Below are 23,664 nucleotides of genomic sequence, written 5' to 3'. Positions count from 1 at the left end.
AAAACAAAATGGCGTATAACATTGAATCAACTCAGAAAGAGATATATGTTACTGGAGGTCATTGTCAAAGTGCTGCCTCAAAGCCTCCCTAATTCGAATAGCTCCCCTCTGGGCTCCTCTGACAGCCCTGATATCTGGCTGCTCAAAATCAGTGGCCAAGCGGTCTGCCTCAGCACTCCACTCACGAGCAAACCTTTCCCCCTTAGCGTCACAGAGATTATGCAACATACAGCACACGGCAATGACCATTGGAATATTATCCACATTGAGGTCTAACCTTCCATAAAGGCATCGCCAGCGTGCCTTTAATCTGCCAAAGACACATTCCACTGTCATCCAGCACCTACTCAGCTGTTGTTGAACCACTCCTTACTGCTTTCCTGGTGTCCCGTGTAAGGTTTAATGAGCCATGGCTGTAAGGGGTACGCTGGGTCTCCCAGAATCACTATGGGCATTTCAACACCCCCCACTGTAATCTCGTGGCTGGGAAAGAAAGTCCGTGCTTGCAGCTATCTGTTAAAACAAGCTGGAAAACATCATACCCACAACACGACCATGATGTGCATGGGCGCTGGGAACCCCCAGATGAGTGGATCCTGACTGGCCATTGGCAGAAATCTGTCTGTATATTGGGAGTGGTGAGGGTAAGAAATTTGCTTGGTATTTGTGTTCTGTGTGTGTTGCTAATAAACAGATGTTTAGAGCACAGCTGGGTAAGGCTCTTTCAGTGGCAAAATGTTCTGTAGACCTGTAGGGCACTGAGTCCCATGGGAAAGGGCTGGTACTTAAATTGACCAGGTTTCTTCCGGAGCCCCCTGAGTAAGGATAGGTGTCTCACACCCCCAGCCCTCGGCAGGATAGAGGTGGGGTGCCCTACACTGCGCGGGTAAAACCGTAAGCACAACCTATTCTGTCATTCCTATATATTTTGTGATATTACCATGTCCCATTGATAAAAATAGGTAGTACTGAGCTTGGTGGAATGATAATAATCAGTCTCCCCATTTAAAACCAGGTATTCAAGGACACTCAGCTGAGAATTTAGCCTTCTTGCATTTGTACACAACAACCTATCACATTTGTCAATATTGAGTTGTCTGCCTTCATGCGATGGAATTGAATAGGACTCTTTGTCATTTGACAGTTTCTCTTCAGCTACTACCTCTGCTTTATGAACTTCTGTCCTCTGCTCTTTACTCGGATATACAGAATCCCCATTCAGCGATCCTCCCCTAAGGGATGGCTCTGTCCAAACCATGTGTTCCTTCACTCCTATTGTCGTTCCTCAGCCCTTAGTTTAACAGCCCCTTTATGAACTTTTTAATTTTACATGCCAGAAGTCTGGTTCCATTTTGGTTTAGGCGGACCCCATCCTTCCTGTATAGGTTCCTCCTTTCCCAAGAGGCTCCCCAGTTCCTAATAAACCTAAAACCCTCCTCCCTACACCATCATCAAATGATGATTCAAGAGACTGAGATTCACATGTGCAGCAAGATGAAGGTCTTTTAAAGCTAGAGGGCCTCCAGCCATCTGCTGTCACAGTAATGGGTTGGTTCAAGAGGACATGCCATGGCCATTAAACCTGAGCTGTATCCCGCATTTGAGTCTGAGCCCTGTCACTGACAACTTTCTGACAATGTGCATTGTGGATTTTTCTTACATTCTGCAGGAGTTTCTCTTCAAAATCTTGCCTTGATACCAACATTTGTCTTCAGAAAACGATTTTCAAGTGCTCTAAAATTTACATGGAGATATTGGACGGGTCGCTAATTCAGAGTTTTGAGAGCATTGCTCTGTCGATAATTGGTGTGAAAAAAAATCACTTCCCTGCCTGACATAGCTCGCTGGCAAAAGCTCTAATGTAGACATAGGTTTCAGAGTAGCAGCCTTGTTAGTCTGTATCTGCAAAAAGAAAAGGAGGACTTGTGGCACCTTAGAGACTAACAAATTTATTTGAGCATAAGCTTTTGTGAGCTACAGCTCACTTCATCGGATGCATGCAGTGGAAAATATAGGGGGGAGATTTATATACACAGAGAACATGAAATCTCCCCCCTGTATTTTGCACTGCATGCATCCGAAGAAGTGAGCTGTAGCTCCCGAAAGCTTATGCTCAAATAAATTTGTTCGTCTCTAAGGTGCCACAAGTCCTCCTATTCTTAATGTAGACACAGTTAGTCTCTAAGGTGCCACAAGTCCTCCTTTTCTTTTTGCAGATACAGACTAACACGGCTGCTACTCTGAAAAGTGGCAAAAAAAGTTGATTAAAAAGAAATCGAGGAAGTTAAATGCCCACAAGCTACATGAGAGCAGAGTTACAGCTCCCCACTGCTGCCTCATGCCCTTCCAGCATGTGTATCGTGGGGAAAGTAAAACCCTCTGAAAACCAGGAAACGGAGCAGTAAAGCAACACGCCGCCCCTGCAGTGCAACCTTAATTCTGCCCTTACCCCCGCACCCTGCAGCTGGCGAATGTCACGAGGGCGAGGTCCGTAAAGGTGGTGCCAAGGCGAACCATCCAGCCGGATTGCCCATCTGCTGCAGTCTGCCGCGCGGGGCGGGGTGCCTTTGCTGGAGGGTCTTTTCATCGAAGCGCGAAGCATTCAGCTCAGGACCGTGGGAACTGGCAGAACCCGGGTGACCCGTGCTGACCCTAAATCGGGACTGGGAGTGGGGGTAATAGGACCCTATATGAGAGAAAGACTCCAAAATTGGGACTGGGGGTAGGGGGTGGGTAATAGGACACTATATAAGAGAAAGACCCCAAAATTGGGGGTGGGGGGGTAATAGGACCCTATGTAAGAGAAAGACCCCAAAATCGGGACTGGGAGTGAGGGGGTAATAGGACCCTATAGAAGAGAAAGACCCCAAAATCGGGACGGGAGGTGTGGGGGGTAACACCCCCGCCCCCAGCGGCCGGTGGAGCCCCGGGGAGACCAGAGGCGCCGGGAGGAGAGGGGCGCTCACACGGGGGCGGGGCCGGGGGGGGCGGTTGGACCCGGGGGCGGGGCCGGGGGGGCGGTTGGACGCGGAGGGGGCGGGGCCGGGAGGACGGTTGGACCCGGGGGCGGGGCCGGGGGGGCGGTTTGACGCGGAGCGGGCGGGGCCGGGGGGCGGTTGGACGCGGAGGGGGGGGCCGGGAGGACGGTTGGACCCGGGTGGGGGCGGGGCCGGGGAGACGGTTGGACCCGGGGGCGGGGGGCGGTTGGATACGGAGGGGGGGGGGCCGGGGAGGCGGTTGGACACGGGGGGGCGGTTGGAGACGGGGGGGGCGGGGCCGGAGGGACGGTTGGACGCGGGGGCGGGGCCGGGGGGCGGTTGGACGCGGAGGGGGCGGTGCCGGGGGGGCGGTTGGACCCGGGGGCGGGGCCGGGGGGGGCGGTTGGACCCGGGGGCGGGGCCGGGGGGCGGTTGGTTCGATCCCCAGCGGGCGGGACGCGCGGACACGAGAGTTCGCCTGAGGCGCGGGAAGGCGCCGGCGGGGGGCGGGGCCGGGGGGCGGGGTCAGGCTGACCCCGGGGCCCGCCCTGCCCTGGGCCGGAGGAGGCGGAAGCGGCCCCCGGGGCAGGCTGGGAGATGTAGTGCCTGACTCCCCCGGGAGCGGAAGTGACGTCGGACGGGGGAGGCGGAGCCGGGCTGGGCTCGCGCGGGGCCGGGAAGCGGTTGGGGCCGTTGGAGCTCTGGGCATGCGCAGATCGCGGGGTGGGCGCGAGACCTTCGTTAACCCCCCCGTGCCCGGCCCGGCCCCGCTCCCGCCGGAGCCGCCCTGGGGCCGCCCCGGGCTCCGCCCGCCCCGCTGCGGCGCTGCAGCCTCCAGGTACCGGAGCGACCCCGGGGGCGGGGCCGGGCGGTGACTCTGCCCCGTGTCCGGGGGGGGGACCGGCCTCTCGCAGCGCCGGGATCTGCCCCCGGGGGGGCCGGGCGGGGGGAGACCGGGGGAGGGAAAATGTCGGCGCAGCCCGGACGTGGCCGGGGGAGGAGCCGGGGCCCCCCGGGGAGCGGGGAGAGGCGGGGGGGGCTGAGATCCCCTCGGATTTACCGCTGCCCCCTCCCCTGGGACCCCCCGCTCCCGCCCTGCCCCCTTTCTCTCCCCACAGCAGCGAGCAGCAGCCCGGGTGACCCCCCCCTTCCCCCACCTCCCTGAGACGGGCTCTGCCCCCCCCGTACCCCGTTTCCTCCCCCCTTCGCCCGTGGCCAGTTCAGGTCTCCGGTCTGGGGAGCCCCCCCCCCCATTTTCCCCGCAGGTCACATTCCCAGCCCCCCCTGCCAGCCAGTGACCTTCTGACCCCAGCCCCCCGGTCCCCGCCCGGGGCTCCCTGCCGGCCCGCTGGGGTGTTGATGGAATATCGCTCTGTGATCCCCTCTGCTTTCCCCTCTTTTCCCCGCTGACATCAGGCCCCCCTTGTGCCAGGTAAAACTGAGACCCGGGCCGAGACCACGGCCCCCTCGTGCCAGGCAGCGCAGGACTGCGGCCGCCGGGGTCCCGGGCGCTTCAGAGACCTCCGCGGAGATCTGTGTCCCCTGGGCCTGGCCCTGGCCCTGCACCGACCCTGACAAAGATCCTTCCCCGCATCCTTCCCCAGGCGCTGCAGGGACCCCAAAGAAAATCAGGGATCCTGTCAGGCCGGGATTTCCAGAGCCCTGGCCGAGATCGGGGCCCCCTTGGGCCAGGGGCTGCGCGGACACCCCGGGTCTCCCCACCTGCCTGCGACACCCGCCGCTGGCCCATGCCGCCGGCTCGGGGCCCAGGGCTCGGCGAAGGGGCTGGTTCGTGGCCGGGTAGGGGTCCGGGCTCGGGCTGGAGGACCCTGCGAGGTGGGAGGGGGCCGGGCCTTGGGCTGCAGCCCAGCCGGACCATCGACACCCCCATTCCACAGCCCCGCAGCCTGAGCCCCGTGAGCCCCTGTCCGCGGGCACAGGCCGGCCGCCGGTGACCACCTGCCGCGTAGACGTGCCCGCAGCGACCGAGGGGCCTTGCCACAAAACCCCAAAGGCTACATCGGGAAATGGTGGGCGGCTACTCTCCATTTTACAGATGGGGAAACTGAAGCTCAAAGAGCTGAAGTAATTTACTCAAGTTTGCATGGAGAATTTGGGGCAAAACTGGGAACTGAATCCAGATTGTTTGAATTCTTGCCTCTCCCCTTAACCGCAAACCCAGTGTGTGTGTGCACAGTGTTGTTTTGGTCTGTCTTTGCATTGCATTGGCTTCCAAGGGAGGTTGGAAATTCCTTCATTGGAGATTTTTAAGACCAGGTTTAGAGGTACACCAGTCTGGGAGTGTCTAGGGCAGGGGTCTCAAACTCAAATGACCCCGAGGGCCACAGGAGGACTAGTGCATTGGCCCGAGGGCTACATCACTGCTCCTGGCCCCGCCCCCATTCCACCCCTTCCATGTGGCCCCACCCCTGCCCCACCTTTTCCAACCCCTTCCCCGAATTTTTTGCTGCTAGGAGTTGCAGACTGACTACATGCCATTGTAGGCAGTCCCATCCTACCACCCCATCCATAAACTTATCAAGTTCAGTCTTGAAGCCAGTTAGGTATTTTGCCCCCACTGCTCCCCTTGGGAGGTTGTTCCAAAACTTCATGCTGATGGTTAGAAACCTTCGCATAATTTGAAGCAAAAACTTATTGACGGCCAATATCCATTTGTTCTAGTGCCAGCATTGGTGCTTAACCTAAATAACTCCTCTCCTTCCCTGGTATTTATCCTTGTGATGTATTTATAGAGAGCAATCAGATCTCCCCTCAGCCTTCTTTTGGTTAGGCTAAACGAGACAAGCTCTTTGAGTCTCCACTCATAAGGCAGCTCATAGTTAGCCTCTGATCAACCAATACACCGAGGTCTTTCTCCTCCTCTGTCACTTCCAACTGATTACTCCCCAGCTTATTGCAAAAGTTCTTGTTGTTAGTTCCTAAATGCATAATTTTGCACTATTAATTTTCATCCAATTTCTATTACTCCCGCTTTCAAGGTCATGCAGATCTTCTTGGATGATATTCCTGTCCTCCTCCATGTTGGCAATCCCTCCCAGCTTTGTGTCACACTCCCACTTTCTGTGCCAAGGTCACTAATAAAAATGTGGAATAAGATTGGTCCCAAGACTGATCTCTGAGGAACTCCACTAGTAACCTTCTTCCAGCCTGACAACTCACCATTCAGTATGACCCCTTGTAGTCTCCCCTGTAACCAATTCCTTATCGACTTTTCAGTTCTCACATTAATCCCCATCTTCTCCAATTTAACAAATAGTTTCCCATGTGGAACTGTATCAGATGCCTTACTGACATCCAGATAGATGAGAGCTACTGCATTTCCTTTGTCCAAAACATTAGTTATCTTCTCACAGAAGGAGATCAGGTTGCTCTGGCAGGACCTACCTTTTGTAACACCGGTAACACCGTGTTTTATTTATTTATAGAGCTGAAGGCTGGAAGGAACTGTTAGCAATAGGCTGAGAGTGGCCATGTGGAGGTGGGGGAAGGGATGGCAGACCGTGCGGAGGTGGGAGGGGATGCGGTGCTGGATTTTGTTCTGTAGGAGTCCATGTCTCTGCTCCCTGTGGCCGTGGTGCCTTCCGTACCAAAGCAGCATGTCAGCAGAGCAGACGCACACACCATAGCTCCATCTGGAACACGCGGCATTCACTGCCAGAGGGGATGGGCGATTTTTCAGGGGCTCAGCTTGATATGCCTTGCTGGGGTGGATTCAGTTGGACGGGGGTCTGGGGCTCTGATAGTTTGGGATGTTCCATTTTGCATAGTCAGTTCTTTCTCTTTATTGTTTTACCCCCACCTGTGCCCGAGGCTGCTCTCTTCTTAACTTGCTTTGGTTACTTCAGTTCCAGTTTTTAAATGGGATCGAAGAATTGCAAACCTGAATGAAAGATAAACCAAACAGAACCATTTGAATTTTGGCACATACCTGGTAGAAGTACACCTCGTGAGGGTACGCTGTAATTACCTGGTTACCTGTAGCATTTTCTGGTGGGGTGGATGAAGCAATGTCAAAGAGCCAAAGTGCTTTTTAGGGCAAAAGGGCTTGTCAGGTGTTTGCTCTCACCATCTTTTTTTTAAAAGCTATGCACCGCACACAGTCAAGTTAATGAAGGAAAGCACACTAATTATTGCATGCTTTGTGTTGCATTCGCATCTGATTAAGCACCTAATTAAAACTGTACCACTGTAAATGGCAACGCCTCAACACATCTTAGCTCCTATGTGTTTAAATCTGAATGAAAAGTTTAAAAATTAAATACATGTCAGGATGGTAAATGGGGAAAATACACAGAAGTGCCTCTACCGAGTCCTGTTAACTTCTTGTCCCAACCCACCATGAGTTCTGGCCTATTGGTCAACTGAGCTCCCAGTCCCACATCAGCTGTGCCCTCTCCTAGCCTAACCCGTTTCTACTGCAGTTCTTCATCCCCCTCGTCCAGGCAGGGGGTTGGCGCTGCAGCCCCTAAGGCACCTGCGTTAATCACTCTCTCACATACTGGGGGGATTTAGGTTTCAGGGAATGATTTATCAGAGTTACTGACTCTGGGAGGTGGGGGAGAGGAGAGACTAAGGGAGTTTGCTCCCCGCACTTGGCAGGGCCATGTTCAACCCTGGTAGTCTCCATGTTACCTCATCCTCCACCCTCCCCCATGTGTCTCTGCTCATGTGTCAGAGTGTCCCCTTCTGATCATAATGCCACTGGCCTCAGCAGAGCTCCCAGACAGGAGCTACATCACGATGGGGTTACGCTACTGAGAGTAAAATACATCCCAGGGTGTAATTATCCTCAAAGGAACCATTACAATACAGGAATTGAAAGAATTAAAGTACTTTATTACTTAAAAGTACTCTTGAAAGGATTGGATTTTTATGAATAAATTGCAGTAAATGTTCATTTCACTGTACAGGTAAAATATAGAAATGCTTCTGGAGAAAGTTGAGTTTGATTTATGGATATTTACACTATATATTTTGCATGTGAGATTGACAATTTGTGTTTGAACGGTTATAAAAATTGTTGGCTGATGACCCCTATAACTTCCCACAGCTCTGAACATTGAAATTGTAAACATTAAAAAAAGCTTAAAAATAAATATCGATATCATCTGTTGAATTTAAAAGAAAGAAATAAACAGAATGAATTTTGCCAAACCCACTTAACAGCAATCGCAATATGCTACTCAGGTACCCAACCTTAATTCTGCCCTATAGTGACACCAGGTAATCTCCATAGGGCTAGGAATAAGGCATTTTACTGTATAAAGTGCCAGATTAGATTATACCGATTTGTAAAGACACATGAGATCTTTCCCTAAGGGTGTCCGCTTTACTGGGTTGTTTCTTTTATTGGTAATTCCCTGAAGTGAATAGATAAATAACATTCTATCGGTTATGAAGTGCCCATTTCAGATTTCTGGGGAGTGTCTATAATTTTTCACGAGGGGCCAGGTCCTTGGGGAGACGGAGCCTTGGTTTCATTTTAACTTATGCATACTCAGCAGCTTCAGGAATTGGGTGCAAAGTCAGAATTTCTTTTCTTTTTTTTTTTTTGGCATGCAGAAGATCCATTCTGCCCGCGAAGTGCTGCAGTTCTGCCTTTCACCCACCAGAGGCCCCTGTGGCACCAGAACGGCTGCGGCCAGCTGGGTTCATCTTGGTGGGAAATTGTTGCCCTGAGCTACACCCCAAATGGGAAGAGAGTTAGTGGGTGCAACTTGGGAGAGTCCCGAGACACGGCAGCCCCTGGGGGTGGGGAGAGGGTGGTCATTCTCTACTCGCAAGAGGGTGTGTGGAAGGGGCACAGGAGGAGCAAATGTCCCCCATGGAGACTGCCCAGCCCCAGCTGCTTCTGCCCCCACCCTACCCCAAACCTCTTCACCCCTCCAACTATCTGCTGCCAGTCTTCCCGCGCTGCTACCCCTTCCTGACTGGCAGAGAAACTCTAAGCTCTATCCCCTTCTCTTGGCCTCTGAAAGTTGCCTTGCCCAGGGCTTTGCTGCCTGTGTGAATGGCAGGTGGGGATGGGGACTCATCACTTTCTGGGTATTTACATTCATCTAGTCACTGACACCTTCATTAATGCAGAGGTAAGGTTGCCCCGCAGTATGTTGGGCCCTGCCAGAATGTCAAGTTCAGCAAAAGTCAAACCTCCAAAAACTAGGAAATACAGAGCTAATGTGCATGCCAATGCAACCTTAACTCTGCCCCCTGGAGCTGGCAACAGCCACTGGGCGTTCTCTGCCTGCACTCCAGCTGCACTCACTCTGTTAGGTGTGGCTGCACAGAAAGGTAGAGGTGTTAGTTAGAGCAACTTGGTGGAGGTGTGATTGTGATATGAGAAGATCTGGGTCTGAGTCCCCCCCCATGTGTGCGATGAAAGGAATGAGGTGCATGTGTACCTTGAACTTCCAGTCTGTATCATTTCTGCACTGAGCTGGGCATGTTGCAGGAAACGGGACTGTTTGCCATGGGAATGGTCAGCAGTGAGGTGGGATCTGAGAGCAATCTGTGTGCTTAACCATGGGTAAGTGAATGTAGAATGTCAGCTGGAACTTCTGTGAGTAAGGATGAGAGTTGTAAAAAGGGGTGAAGAGGTGTTCAATTGACCAAGCGTGCGGCTGTTTCTGGGGAGCAGGCTCAGTGTCTGAGTGTAGAACAGGTGTCAGTAGCTCCTGTATAGTGCAGCTCATCTAAAACCAAATTCCGTCTTAGCAAAGATAAAGTGCTTTATTGTGTGCCCTGGTTGTCGTTTTCCCTAGTATTTTAGTGACAGGCACTATTTCAAAAGGCCCGGTGCACATAGGTGTGTTGTAGGAGTAAAGAAAGGGTCATGTGGGTCAGAGCTCTCTTTTGGAGGGGCAAAGACAGCTCCGGGAAACCTTAAATCCTGCGTTCATAAAGTTTTTTGTAAGTGAATTTCCTAGCTTTTTGCACAGAGCGATGTTGGCAGGAGGAGTTAGCCGCCCTATAGGGAGTTGTGGGTCTTGCACAAGTTTGCAATCGGAGGCACAGAGAAGTTCAGTGACTTACCCAAGATCACCCAGCAGGCCCATGGCAGAGCCAGGAATATTCCCCATCCAGTGCTCTCTCCACGTAGCTGCTGGGTGATTCTGAAGTGTAGCTCCCTCCTGCACTTTTATTTGTTATGGTGGAATGGGAATAATGGTCATGCTTTCAAATATCTCTCTCCTTCTCCACCTTCTTCTTCTGCCACTATTTCCAGCTCCGTCTCCCCTTCTTTCAAGTGTTTGTCATGGGCAGTTGGTAACAGAGCCAGTGAAATATGCCAGGAAAAATCTGATGGGGAAGGTATAATGTGGCACTCCCGCTATTTTCCACTGTTAGAATTCTAGCGCAAACACAAAACAGTGAATCCTCTGCAGTTCTAGACCAAAATATTTTCCCCCTAGTATCAGCAGGGAAAGATGAGGAGCTTGCTTTTGGCCATGTTGCGTTTCAGTAGACAGCTGGTGGACATCTGCCGGAGGTATTAGAAAGACTGGGCTAAGATTTAGTTTGATTGGAGGGAGACAGATCCAGAGCAGAGAGGTAAAGAGGGCTGAGGGATTCTGCATTAGCAGATCTTAATGCACAATCTGACTTGTGTTGGTGGGGTTTTTTTAATTGTAAAGCATTTAGGCTGCTTTTGTAGATAGGTGTTAATCATCTGTCCTCTTCCTAGAGTTCTGAGGAGGTTACGTGAGTATTTTTAAAGAGTGCAGACGGCAGATTAGGTTGCAGTGAGCTCTTCATAAGCGCAGGATCAGGCTCTAAACTGCTGTCAAGTCCACACAGTGAACAAACTGAAAAAACACTTTGACCTTTCTGTTTTAGTGACCCTGTGGGTAAATTACAGCAATCCAAGGTTAAAAGAAATAGATCTGTGATTTTATTTTGATTGGTGTGGCTTAAAGAAACTGCTTTCATGCTATTTACTCTCTCTTAGATTCTGATCCTGCAAACAGTTATGCCTCTGGAGGGCATCCATTCATGGGCATTTGCAGGATTGGGGCTTTAGTGAATGAATACTGGAGCAAAACCAGGTGGCTAGGCCTAGCTCATGACATTGGCATGGTTACATTTCAAACAAAGTTTCCACAGGTGTTAATGGCTTAAGGTAAGAGAGACAAGGATTCTATTAACAACATAATTCCTTTGGAGTATTTTAGATATCTGAAAACTGTGATCTTAATGATTTTTTAAAAAATCTCCTGTATTACTAATCAATACATGGTAAATAGTTAAAACTGGAAGAACTTTACCATGGATGCTGTTTAGTTGTTTGGCCTTTCAATTAGAGTTGGATTCCAGACAAGTGATTTCCATTAAGTTTTAGTATTTGTTTGGGGAGAGGTATTGGAAACCATTAAGGCCAGAACTTTGCTATCTGGTAGAGTTACGGCTCTTCAGAGTACTCCCATTGACTCAGAAGTAGCAAGCACTAGGTGTGGTGTTAGGTTTTTTGTAGGATGAAGAGCTTATTTGCAAAGTCTTTGAAGCAGGGCTCTGTGTGCAAACTCCAAAGCCATGTGTCAGTGTGCTCCAGGGCTTCTACTCTGAGTTTTTGAGTTGGTGAGACACACACGCAATGTGACAACAGGAGAACTTTGCCTGTTTCTACAGGGCTCTGTTGCACGTGCACAGCGTGGGTCCTAAACACTCATTTAAAATACCCATCACCAACCAGTTGATGTTTTACTTCCCTTCCTATTTTCAGTGTTCTCACTTGTTTGTCTCTGGTTTTGTTTGCTGTCTGTGTTGCTTTATTCCTTATTTTTCCTGTTCTATGTGTGTGAAGTATTCATCAAATTAAGAATTAACATCCCATAGAAATGGTATAAGCCTGAGTGAATACCTTTTACTCTCTTTTCCAGTATCAGAAAGTATTATATTAATATTTGCGATGAGAGCTTGACTATTTCTAGTTGACTCCTAGATTTGTTTAGCATCTTAAAGCTGAGCTGTGTGCATGCAAGAGGGATACTTTTGTGAAATGCAAAAGTCCGTAGCATGCTAGTGTTTTGGCAGATGCTTCATTTTTTGAGAGCAGCTTTCCCTGAAGATTTAGTGGTCTATGGGAGGAGGAGGTTATTAAATTGGGCCTCTGGTGCATATTTTTAATGCTTTTACTTAATGCCTATGACTTTGTTTTATTTCTATAGCTGTTTTCACTATGCCACGTTTTGGAGTGTTTACTAGCTTGTACTGTTAGAAAGGATGATAAAATATATCTACTCCAAGGGCAGTGTCCATTTTCTTTTTATTTGATTTCATATTAAATGCTCATCTTAAGCAGTGCACCTTATTAATTATCCCTTGTTTTAATATTCTTTCTTCTTCTTCCTTACCTATGAACTGTTTACAATATATATATTATATCTAGGGTTTTTGTTTGTACCGGTTGCGCACATCCACACATTACCTCAATATTGGTGGAGCACATAACAAAATTCATTCCACACATGGATGGACAAATTAGAGGGAACATGGGTGACGACTCCCTCTTGGGTGGATGGGCCAATCCTGGTGCCCATTACTGCTCGGTGATTGATTTTCCATTCCAAGTCCATAAAGTAGATTTTCAATATAAATGCTTTGTTCCTTACGTACGACGCATACGTTGATGTCTCAGTCATTATGAGTCTTGACCAGTTATGAGCTTTTTGTAGATGCCTCTGTCACGGAGTCACCAGGTCAATGCTCTGGAACTACTCTGTAGGAAGCCAGTCAGGACCTGGGGGAGCCTCCTCTCTCTGAGCAGACTGTCTCCAGGGCAGAAGCTTACACAGCTTTGACCTTCCTGGGTCTGACCTCGGAGCATTCAGCATCCCCTTCCACACTGTGTGCTTCCTGCAGTGACTCTGCTGGGACGGGGCTCCTGGGGAAGCCAGAGGGCCCTGCACCCCAACTCCGCAATCAGACATTACTCTCAGCCAGCCAGTAAAACAGAAGGTTTATTAGGCGACAGGAATACAGCGTAGAACAGAGCTTGCTATCACAGAAATCAGTGACTTTCAGCCAAGTCCATCTTGGGAGTCCTGGGCCAGATGCCCTGGACTCTCCCTCTTCGAGTCCCCCCCATGCAAACTGCCCGCTTCCAGCGACCCGAGCTCCGACACCCCCGTTGCTCCTCCTCCGTCTCTTTATCTCACTTCGCAGGCAAAAGGTATTACCTGGTTGAACCCTGTCCTGGGTCTCCGGTTACATAAGTGTAGGCTGCTGGGAAGCTTCACCTGCCCCAAGGGCCTCAGCAAAAATCACACACCCAATTCCCACCACCGAAGTATTGTTGCAGTAGACTGGGAAACTGAGGTACACACAGTGTTCGTATAGGGAAGTAAGACGTACATGCAGCATAACAAGATGAATAAACCCCCACTTTGTCACAGCCTCACATGATCTCCCCTATGGATAAATACCCTCCAAGAGATGTGTTTGATGTGATGGGTTTGTCAGGTCTCAGGTGAGAGCTGCTGACAAAGACCAAGTGACCCTTTGCCACAGGATCTCTGTGTCACTGTCTGACACCCGTAGGCCAGGGAGAGGACAACTTTCTGCCAATGGCCTTCAGGACGGGTGCTGAGTTCACTGCAGTGCCCCTCGTCCCCTCTCCATTTCCCTTCTTGGTGTGCTGTCTGGGACACTGCTCTGCTTCCTTCTCCCCAAGCCACCCCGTATCTACTCCATGCGCCAGGCTTCTGGCAGCCCGTAGTGAGAGGCCTTCCAGCCCATCAAACTGGTGCCAAACTGCTGGGCCTCAGGCCTTCTGGGGTGCACCTCTGTGAGTCCAATTGACCCCTGCCCCAGGGGTGCTACAGGGGCATGCCCTTCCGGTGTATCATGGCTCAACCCTCTGTCTGAGGCCTCGGAGCACTTTCTTCCTCTCTCGGGGAACCAGGTGAAACAGCAAAAGAGCCGACTGCTGGCAAACAAGGGTAAATAAAGGAATGAAAAAAAAGAAATGGAGGGGAAAACGCTGTTTACAGATCCCATCAGGATATGGGCCCCTCTTATTCTGGGGGCTGTGGGAGCGTCTCAGTCCCCTTCAGAGGTTACTGGGTTTCCAGCGCAAGTTTCAGCCTGCTCCCCCTTTGAGCTCCAGGGATCCCCACCCTCCCTCGGTGAAGGCCAGAGCCCCGAATGCTGCCAGCCCTCTCTTTGGGGGTGGAATTGTTCCACAGATTCTTCCTTTCCCAGGGTTGCCCCCTATGAGTAGAGAAGGTCTCTCCTGTTAACTCCTGCTCCAGTCCTGGCATGGTTTGTGGGTGTGGAGGAGCTGGGCCAGTCCAGACTAAAGTAGCAGTTTAACCCCTTCTCTGCCAGCGTGGGGTTTATATAGGCCTTCCCAGGCACCCAGGCCCAGGGAATGGCCCCCTATCAGCCCCATGCCTGATGTGGTGGGGATACCCCTGGCAACATTGCCTTGGAGGGTGCTGCTCCCTCCTGCTCCCACTCCCCCCTCCCACTTTACTGCCACCACAGTGCCTGTCACCTTCACTTCCTGAGGGGTGACCCCCAGAAGGTGTGTTTTGTTATCTCTTTCCCTAACCCCCCACCCCCAGGATATGTTGTGCACCCTCCATCACTCACCTCTATCTCAGGAGACAAGGCGGGTCATAGGGCGTGGGTGATGCTCTGCTGAGATCCATCATCACTGAACGAGTGGCAGCCTTGACCCTCCTTGAAGGTTGCCGGGATCCTGATGTGCACTGGAGGAGAACTGGGCCTTGACTGAGTCCATAGACCATTTGGCCCACACGGTGTCACTGTAAAGCCTGCTCTGCATGGCTGCCAATTGCTGCTGGAGGCATTGTGCCCGTAAGTCCCTGTAACGCTGTCTCCAGTGACTCGAGAGCATGAGCGCCAGCCTCAGGCAGAGTGGTGTGGAAGAAAAACGCAGTCTTCACTCTTAGGTTGTTTGCAACAAGTCAGAGACCATTTATTCTCAAGCAATTGCAAGGGGGAGAGTGCGCACAGACAGGGATTCCCCCTTCCTTTGCGGGTCTCCGCATGATAAACAATTAGGGCAAGCACTTATACCTTTTGTTACATGCAATAATGATCAACTGCTGCATCTTGTTTATACATATTCCTTCCTGATATCTTACTTTTTCTCAGCAGTTCCTGCTACAGTCTTTGTTCCATTCTTATCCAACACAAGGTCAAAACAGCATCTCTCACAGTTTTCCCGCTCGCTTCCCACTCGCCCAGGCCCTACCTTAAAGTCTTGTGTTCTTAGAGTTAGAGTTAGCCTGACTCTTGCTCTATTCCTAAGAAAACTAAGATGTCTGCGTTCAAATTCCCTTTATCCCTTTTTCCACTTCCACACCGGTAAGAAGCAGAGAACAAACCCCAAATTGATTGTGAGGTCGATATGTAGATTTCACCAGCCTAGTATCCAGTGTAAAGGCTTCAGGCACTGTAACAGCATTAACATGGAATCACAGACAGTCCCCTTGGGTCATCCCGTAGATCTCACCACGCAGCTGAGCTCACCTTTGTGACAGATGGTCCCTTACACCAGGGGTTCTCAAATTTTTTCTTTCTGAGGCCCCCCTAACATGCTATAAAAACTCCACGGCCCACATGGTCCACAATAACTGGTTTTCTACATATAAAAGCCAGGGCTGGTGTTAGAGGGTAGCAAGCAGGGCAACTGCCTGGGGCCCCCACAAAGCGACATTGCTTAGGCTTTGGCTTCAGCCCTGGGAGGTGGGGCTCAGGGCCCTGAACTTCAGCCCCATGCGCTGCAACTTCAGCTTTCTGGCCTGGGCCTCGGTGAGTCTAGTGCTGGCCTTGTTTGGCAGCCCCCCGAGACAGCTGCCTTGGGGACTATGACAGGGAGAATCTCCCAAAGTGACTCCTTTGATTCTGCTCTTCTCTGGCCTTTGGTTTACAGAATAATAGAACTGGAAGGGACCTCAAGAAGTCGCACAAGTCCAGTCCCCTTCACTCAAGGCAGGACTAAGTATTATCTCACCATCCCTGACAGGTGTTTGTGCAGCCTGCACTTAAAAATCCCCAATGATGGAGATTCCACAACCTCCCTTGGCAATTTATTCTGGTGCTAAACCACTCAGACAGTTAGGAAGTTTTTCCTAATGTCCAACCTAAACCTCCCTTCTTGCAATTTAAGCCCATTGCTTCTTGTCCTATCCTCAGAGGTTAAGAAGAACAAATTTTCTCTCTCCTCCTTGTAACAACCTTATATGTACTTGAAAACTGTGATCCTGTCCCCTCTTAGTCTTCTCTTTTCCAGACTAAACAAACCCAATTTTTTTCAATCTTCCCTTTCTAGACCTTTAATCATTTTTGTTGCTCTTCTCTGGACTTTCTCCAATTTCTCCACATCTTTCCTGAAATGTGGTGCCCAGAACTGGACACACTACTCCAGTTGAGGCCTAATCCGCGCAGAGTAGAGTGGAAGAATTACTTCTCGTGTCTTGCTTACAATACACCTGCTAATACATCCCAGAATGATACTTGCTTTTTTAGTTTAACGCTGTTGACTCTCATTTAGCTTGTGATCCACTATGACCCCCAGATCTCTTTCCGCAGTACTCCTTCCCAGGCAGTCATTTCCCATTTTGTATGTGTTTTGTTCCTAAGTGAAGTACTTTGGATTTGTCCTTATTGAATTTCATTCTATTGACTTCAGACCATTTCTGCAGTTTGTCCAGATCATTTTGAATTTTAATTCTATCCTCCAAAGCACTTGCAACCCCGCCCAGCTTGGTATCATCCGCAAACTTGATAAGTGTAACAGAGAGACTCTGATACTGGGCGGGTTTCACCATGTCTCAGAGGGTTACACCCTGGTGGGAGGGGGCAAGGCCTGTCCTGGAATAAGGTCACTCTTTGCTTCACAGTGTGGCAGAACCTAGAATGACCATTAGCAGGGAATAATCCTGGGGGGAATTGACTTGTGGAATGGACAAAAACCCTGTCTGATTTCTCTCACGTTGCTCTTCTCGCCCTGGCAGGCTACAGAATAACGTCCACATTTCGCTCCAGATCATCCCATCCTCCCAGGGGGAAGGAAATGGCTGCAATGGAGCTGGCTCAGGTAAGGGAGTATCAGGGAGCTGGTGGTGGGTTCTGCTTGGAGGGAGAGGAGCAGTAAATGCATAGGAGGGTGGGAGCTGCTACAAATTGTGGGAGCCAGGAACTATCTAGTGTGGAGAAAGGGAGGGGACAGGATGTGACAAACCTGCTGAGAATTGTGTACTCTAGGGTGTGATGGGTTGTCACCCCGGGGTGTAGTCTGGGGGGCTTCTGGGAACCGTTGTGCCCTCTAACCCTCAAGCTGGCCTGGCCCTTCTCACACTGCTTTGCTGGAGATTCAGCCAGTCCTAATTAAAACCACATTAACAGTCCACCACACTCCTCTGCCAGGTCTTTCAGAACTCTTGTTATCTGGACCCGCTGATTTAAACATGTCTAACTTTAATAGCTGCTGTTTAACATCCTCGTGAGTTCTTCTTGGAATAGAAAGACTGTCGGCGTCAACATCTTATGATATGAGTACATCATCTGTTTTTCTCCAAATCCAGGAGAGAAATTGTTATTGAACACTTTTACCTCTTCTGCATTATTTTTTATAATTCTGCCATTTCCAGCTAATAATTTCCCACTACCATTGTTAGGATTAATTTTGTACTTAATATACTTTAAAAAAACTTCCTTCTTATTTTCATTGATTGATCATTACCAATTTTCTACAATTCTGACCTTCTAACTTATATTCTTTACTACTGACTTCCCCTTTCTTCCGTATATTTTATTTGGAGTGTGTTGGGATTCCTACCAGGGAGCTACCAGCAGGGTCCAGAGACAGCCCCATCTCCTATATCAAGCTCTGGCTAGTAGGTATGTGATAGAAGGAGGCAGGGTCTTCACATTTATCAGCTGGGGGACACAAAGGTTCTGTCTTTCTACCCTCTGATGCCTCCTGGCCTCTCTAAGCAAGGTGGGCTGGGACTCTGTTAACATGTGCCTCCCGGACCTTCAATTTACCTGATGCTGCTGTTCAGTGAATAGTGGGGTTTTGACTGGGGCAGCAGGTCCTGAGTGTTGGACTCTTTCTCTTTTAGGGGCTGGTGACTTTTGAGGAGGTGGCTGTGTATTTCACCAAGGGGGAATGGGCTCTCCTGGACCCCACTCAGAGAGCCCTGTACAGGGATGTCATGCAGGAGAACTATGAGACGGTGGTCTTGCTGGGTAAGGAGTCCTGTCCCATCGGTTATTAGAAGCTGTGGGGTCTCTAAAGAACCTGAGTAGTAATAACTTTATACCTTTATTCATCATATAAGTTTTGGCAGGTTTCCTCGCCCACTTTTTTTGCCTGATCTCCCACACACTAGTATAATTTTTGGACATGTGCCTTTTTGGTGCTGTCAGTCATTTTAAAATTGCATTTAATACATCCTTATTGGCTACATTAATAACTGGTCTCAGAGTCGCAGCCGTGTTAGTCTGTATCCACAAAAAGAAAAGGAGTACTTGCATCCGATGAAATGAGCTATAGCTCACGAAAGCTTATGCTCAAATAAATTTGTTAGTCTCCAAGGTGCCACAAATACTCCTTTTCTTTTTACATTAATAACTGTAGCTTTCATGCCTTTTCCTCATTTTAAGAGGAAAATATGCTGCCTGTAGAATTCTAAATTAGGTAAATAGGTGTATGACTCATGCATGGCTTGTGTGACAGTCAGACAAGCTCCTCTTTTGATATGAGAGTGTATAACGTTGCCATTCAGGACCCCACGGGTGAAGGGAGAACAGAGCTGTGGGAGGGGAGCAGAAGGGGGGGAGTAGATAATTCTGGGTGCCAGGACATGGGGAGGGTGTGTGCAGGGTTAGAGCTAAGAAGCAGCAGGGAGGGATGAGGTAGTGAGAGACGAGGGAACACAAGAAGCTCCCAAGGTTCCAGAAGGTGGTGCCGGCTGAGAGTAATGGGACGAAGGGGAGGGGAGTGTGGAGGAATAGCACCCAGGCAGTGGGCTGCGTGGGTCAGTGGGAGGGAGGAGATTTTTAGGGATCTAGAGCTGTGGGGGATCCCAGACCTTTAACCCCAAATCCCTACCCAGGCCTTGTGGCTTTAGAGCCTACACTCCAGTTTTATTTCTGTTCAGTTTCACTTCATTATACATTTTTTCCCCAAATATATTATTTCAACTCTTGACCTCCCTCCCCATATACCCTCCCCATCTCTATGCATAGCAACCTTGGCCACCGATCCTGAATCCTTGCTGCACTCCTCCCTCCCATGGCAGGGCCGCTACCCAGGCACAAATGGGCACTTTGTTGATGATGTCACAGGTAGTGCAGCCTGTACCATCTTTTCACCTATAAGGTTACGTATTGGGGTACAACTTGCCCTTGTCCATGGCAACTCAGATTTAATGGAGGAGATGAAATAGGGTGAAACACACAGAAACTTGATTTAATACAGACAGTTATAATTGAAAACATAGGCAAAAATCAATACACCTAACGATTAGACTAAGATAAGTATAGTAAAGAGGGTCTTGCATGGTGCATATTTACCAGTTGTGGACACCATTGGAAACAAAGATGGAGGGGCAAGGGAGACCATCAGAAGGGAGGCCCTGCTTTAGTTTACACTGTCTCAGGGACCCGACAAAATGAGAAAATGGTAACGAGGAGAGGTATTTTATCCCCTTCCTTATGGTAATAGGATGGCTATATACCATATCTGCTCCTTTACTCTGATTACAATAATGTCAATAGCTGCCCCAACCCATATGTGGCCTTTGGGAAGTCTATAATTAGGCATCAAGCATTAATACTCATGATTTACGTCACTTATTTCTTAATAATTCTAATATATGAATGCAGTCCAACTGCTGAGATACTTCATAGCAACCTAATTACTAAAAAAAAAAAAGGGAGGACTTGTGGCACCTTAGACACTAACAAATTTATTTGAGCATAAGCTTTCGTGAGCTACAGCTCACTTCATTGGATGCATTCAGTGGAAGTGGGCTGTAGCTCTGAAAGCTTATGCTCTAATAAGTTTGTTAGTCTCTAAGGTGCCACAAGTCCCCCTTTTCTTTTTGCGAAAACAGACTAACACGGCTGCTACTCTGAAACCTGTCTAATTGCTAAAGATGCCCCAAACTTCCTTCTTGCAGAATCCTGTGGGGTGTTGCACCTGTTTGTGGTTACTCATTAGTCTCTCAAAATGAGGGTGCAAAATATCTCACCTGGGATCCTCTCCTTAGGCCTCTTTGGTAAATCCCAGACTTCAGCATAACTACTCCCACAAAGCCTCAACCTAATATAAGGCCCTTAACTGTAGCGGGCTTAGGCTATGTCTACACTACCGCTGTAACTCAACCTACATTGAGCAATTCCAGCTATGTGAATAACTTAGCTGGAGTCGATGCATCTTAGGTCGAGTTACCGCAGGGTCTACTTACCTTACTCTTCTCATCAGGGGTAGAGTACAGGGGTCCACTAGACCCGCTACATCGACCACTGGTGGATCGATCTCAGAGCTTTGATCCCGGCTGTAGTGTAGTCCCTGCCCTTAATAACCCATTTATTTATGTTTACCTCCTTGCTCCTCCATGCATGTTCCAAGCTGATAAGCAATACTCTGATCATGACATTTTACCTCTAGCGAGTATAAAATTGACCACAAGACCTGAGACTAGGTTATAGATCATAAAATCAGGTCGGGGCAACAGGAGTGAGAGTTTGGAAAGAGTCTTGTCCCCCCTCTCCCCATCTGCAGCAGCCACAAGCGGTCTTCCCTCCAGGCTCCTTGGATCTTTGAGCCTGGCCCTCCTGAGGTTGCGTGGCCCAGTTCTTGTTTCTTACATTCTCCTTTTCCGGAAGAATTAGAGGCTGTTGCTCCTGAATTTTAGTGTTTAATTCCCCAGCCTTCTCCACACACTGGGAGAGTTTCATTCTCCCTCCCATTACACCTGAGTCACTAGATTTCCTAATTCCCCAAAATGTGCTTCTGCGATGTCAAAGTTCTGGGGTAGCTAAGCCTTTGACCTGCTTCCATGGTCAGCTCAAGCAATGCCCTCTCGGGTATCAGACCTCTACCCAGCCCCTCTCTATGGGTAGGAAACCACATACCTCTCCTTTTTGACTAGAGTTTGAGGATTGCAGCTTCTCCTCCACTGTGTTCACTGGACTAACCTCCAGTTCCTGTATTTTGCTTTCTCTCCAAGGGCAGTGAGCTGTGTGTGTGTGTGTGAGTGTGAGACTGAGCTAGGAATTTTGGTGATACTTGTATGATGCCAATATACACCTCAGTTTCCCTCTGTGATTGGTATTGCTATGATTGTAAAGAGCAGGAGACATGAGGTGTTTTGTCACGTAGCTGTCATGGGGTGATATGAATGGGTCATTAAGGACTGGCTGGGACCAACCTACATCAGTGGAATACCCGACAGAGACAAGGGAATAATTCTCACCTCTCCATGGGAGGATATTTGCTTGGCTAAGTGAAGCATACATGGACTCGTTATGTTTTTGGGAGCAGGAGGAACTGGGCTTGCAGATACAGAGAGCCCTACCGGAGCAAAGACAAATGGACAGGCACAGTGAAAGGAAACCAAACTGTTTTCTACAGCAGGATGGCTCAGGGGCATTGGCCAGCATGGACTGTATTGTCTTCTTCGCTTCTCTGTCCTAATCTAAGGGCTTTCCAGTGCTGTGTTTCAGTTGACTAATAAACCCTGCTGTGTTTTAAAAGTCTGCCCAGTGTCACAGGAAAAATTTGCTCTGTGCATTGACTGAGGAACAGTCTCTGAAGAGGAGTGTCGTTCAGCTGGACCTGCTGGGCAGAGCTCACAGGTTGGAATAGGAGTGTTGAAGCCAGAGGCTCAGTCTCAGATGTTGAAACTCCATGGCTCATCCTTGTGGAAGAGTGGGACCTCTTGGGGGTCTCGTGCACTGAATGGGCAGCTCCCAAGGACTGTTTAAAAGCCAGGGCGTTGCAGAGATCCTATGGATCCATGACAGCGTGCCCGTGTGCCTGATGGGGAAAAGATATAAAACAAGAAAAGGATCTAAATGTGTATTTACCATCGCCCCCTCCTCAGTCCTCATGGGAATCTCTGATCAGTTCCAAAGTGTATTAAAACCTTCCTCAAAGACTTACCTCTTGGTTATCAGGTTATGTCATTTTTGTTACAAGGCTTTCCATTCACGCTCCCACTTCTCTGGTTCTTGTCACGCAGACAGCAAGCAGCAAAAGACCAGAAGTCCGAAGCACAGATAATGCGATGCTTATTTGGGTTAGTTTCCAAGCAGGCATATTGCAAAGTCCTTCACACCAGTTGCGCTTATCTCTGTACGCCGACAAAGCCTGTTTCCCCATGTTCCCTTCCCAGCTCTGACGCCGCAGAGCCTCGCCTGTGTCCCTGTTCCCATTTCACCCCTCTTAACCAACATGATTCCAGTTTCCCTTCCCCCTCCTGTTTGACCCCCTTTTATATAGTAATATGCTCAGCTATACCTTAACCAATCGTACTGAAATTTAACTAATCAATTCCAACATATTGTAACATAATTCTCTAACCAATTATATCCCACTACCCTAATTAACTTACACCTAGCAAAGTTAATTACACAACAGACAGAAACACTTAGAGAACTAGACTGATTAACGAGGTAAAAATGGTGGCCATAAAGATAAAACAATACGGAAATGAGGGTTTCACAACCATTGATAAGTGATTTCTTGCCAGACAGGATGCTATCAAACTACATTTTCTTTAACCATCTTAAGATCTGTTTCTTTATCTGGTGGTGATGGGCACCATCTGGACAGGATCGTCTTCCTAATAGCCCAATGCCACCTTATTTCAACGTGACTCGTTTGGGATATGAGGATGTGACCGTATGCTTCCCAGCTTTTGGCTGCCCCATCTGCTTAGCCAAGGGCCTTCGTCTGTGGCCTTGTTCTTAGGCTATCCTAGTGAGAGAAGGCCCATACACAGGCGTACTGTGAGTCTGATTCTTTGCTTTTATACCCCTGTAAGTAGCTAAGTGATAAAAATACACCTAAGTTCTTAACATGTAGACTTTACAGGCAGGCTTGAATATCTATATTCTAACAGTGGGTTCTACACCTTCCCCCATTCTGTGCCTGTCTTGTCTATTTAGATTGTAAATTCTTCAGGGCGTGGGCCATCTACTATTCTCTGTACTTTGCCTAGTATAATGGTGACCCGCTGTTAGTTGCTCCTTAGGCACTAAGGTAATGAATATTATTTATATAATAATAACAACTATCCTGCCACTTTTAGCCAAAGAAGATGGCCTTGGGATGTTAGTGCTTAAAAAATGAGCTGGGATTACAACCATGGACTGTTCTTTGTGACAAGTATCCCACAAATTCCACTGACCTCCCTTGTTTTCTTTGCCTGGAGTAGGGTTTCCAGTTTCCAAACCTGATGTGATCTTGCAGCTGGAACGAGGGGAAGAGCCGTGGGTCCCGGACCTCCAGGGCTCTGAGACAGAAGTGCTCGCAAGAGCTTCCTGCACAGGTGAGGAATTACTTAAACCAACTCAAAAACTGTTTGGGAATGCAGGAAACCTTTGGGATGCCCTACAAAGACCTTGAGCTCTCCAAGTTCAGGATTGTTCCCTGCAGAATGGAATCATTCTGGGAGAT

At 49.1% G+C, this 23,664-nt stretch overlaps 2 protein-coding genes and 1 long non-coding RNA gene across 33 annotated transcripts in view; 1 reads left to right on the top strand and 2 right to left on the bottom strand.

Moving 5' to 3' along the window:
• Positions 1–23,664, top strand: part of LOC102934530 (zinc finger protein OZF) — a 1,287,564-nt gene that overhangs the window by 744,985 nt on the left and 518,915 nt on the right. For 2 of the 28 annotated variants that reach the window (XM_043537284.1, XM_043537283.1), the window contains exons 1-4: positions 3,673–3,816; positions 16,985–17,067; positions 18,095–18,221; positions 23,423–23,536. The exons of 6 other annotated variants lie outside the window; for them this stretch is intronic. In XM_043537284.1, coding sequence (XP_043393219.1) covers positions 17,044–17,067; positions 18,095–18,221; positions 23,423–23,536 — 265 coding nt within the window. In that variant the 5' untranslated portion in view covers positions 3,673–3,816; positions 16,985–17,043. Of the gene's footprint in view, positions 1–3,607; positions 3,817–5,250; positions 5,256–6,844; positions 6,952–8,120; positions 8,659–10,947; positions 11,119–16,984; positions 17,068–17,114; positions 17,871–18,094; positions 18,222–22,844; positions 22,995–23,419; positions 23,537–23,664 lie in introns of those variants that run through there. 20 more of the 28 variants (XM_043537279.1, XM_043537275.1, XM_043537294.1 and 17 more) reach the window with 18 other exon arrangements.
• LOC102930400 (zinc finger protein 501) overlaps positions 1–23,664 on the bottom strand; it is a 1,110,025-nt gene that overhangs the window by 717,102 nt on the left and 369,259 nt on the right. The window lies entirely within an intron of this gene.
• LOC122463960 overlaps positions 19,386–23,664 on the bottom strand; it is a 45,786-nt gene continuing 41,507 nt past the window's right edge. For both annotated transcript variants that reach the window (XR_006287759.1, XR_006287758.1), the window contains one exon: positions 19,386–22,020. This is a non-coding gene — a long non-coding RNA (uncharacterized LOC122463960). The remainder of the gene's footprint in view (positions 22,021–23,664) is intronic.

This window comes from Chelonia mydas, chromosome 28 (assembly GCF_015237465.2).
Source record: "Chelonia mydas isolate rCheMyd1 chromosome 28, rCheMyd1.pri.v2, whole genome shotgun sequence".
Taxonomy (NCBI): domain Eukaryota; kingdom Metazoa; phylum Chordata; order Testudines; family Cheloniidae; genus Chelonia; species Chelonia mydas.
The sequence above is the reverse complement of the archived record's forward strand: the minus strand, read 5'-3'. Positions and strand labels throughout refer to the sequence as shown.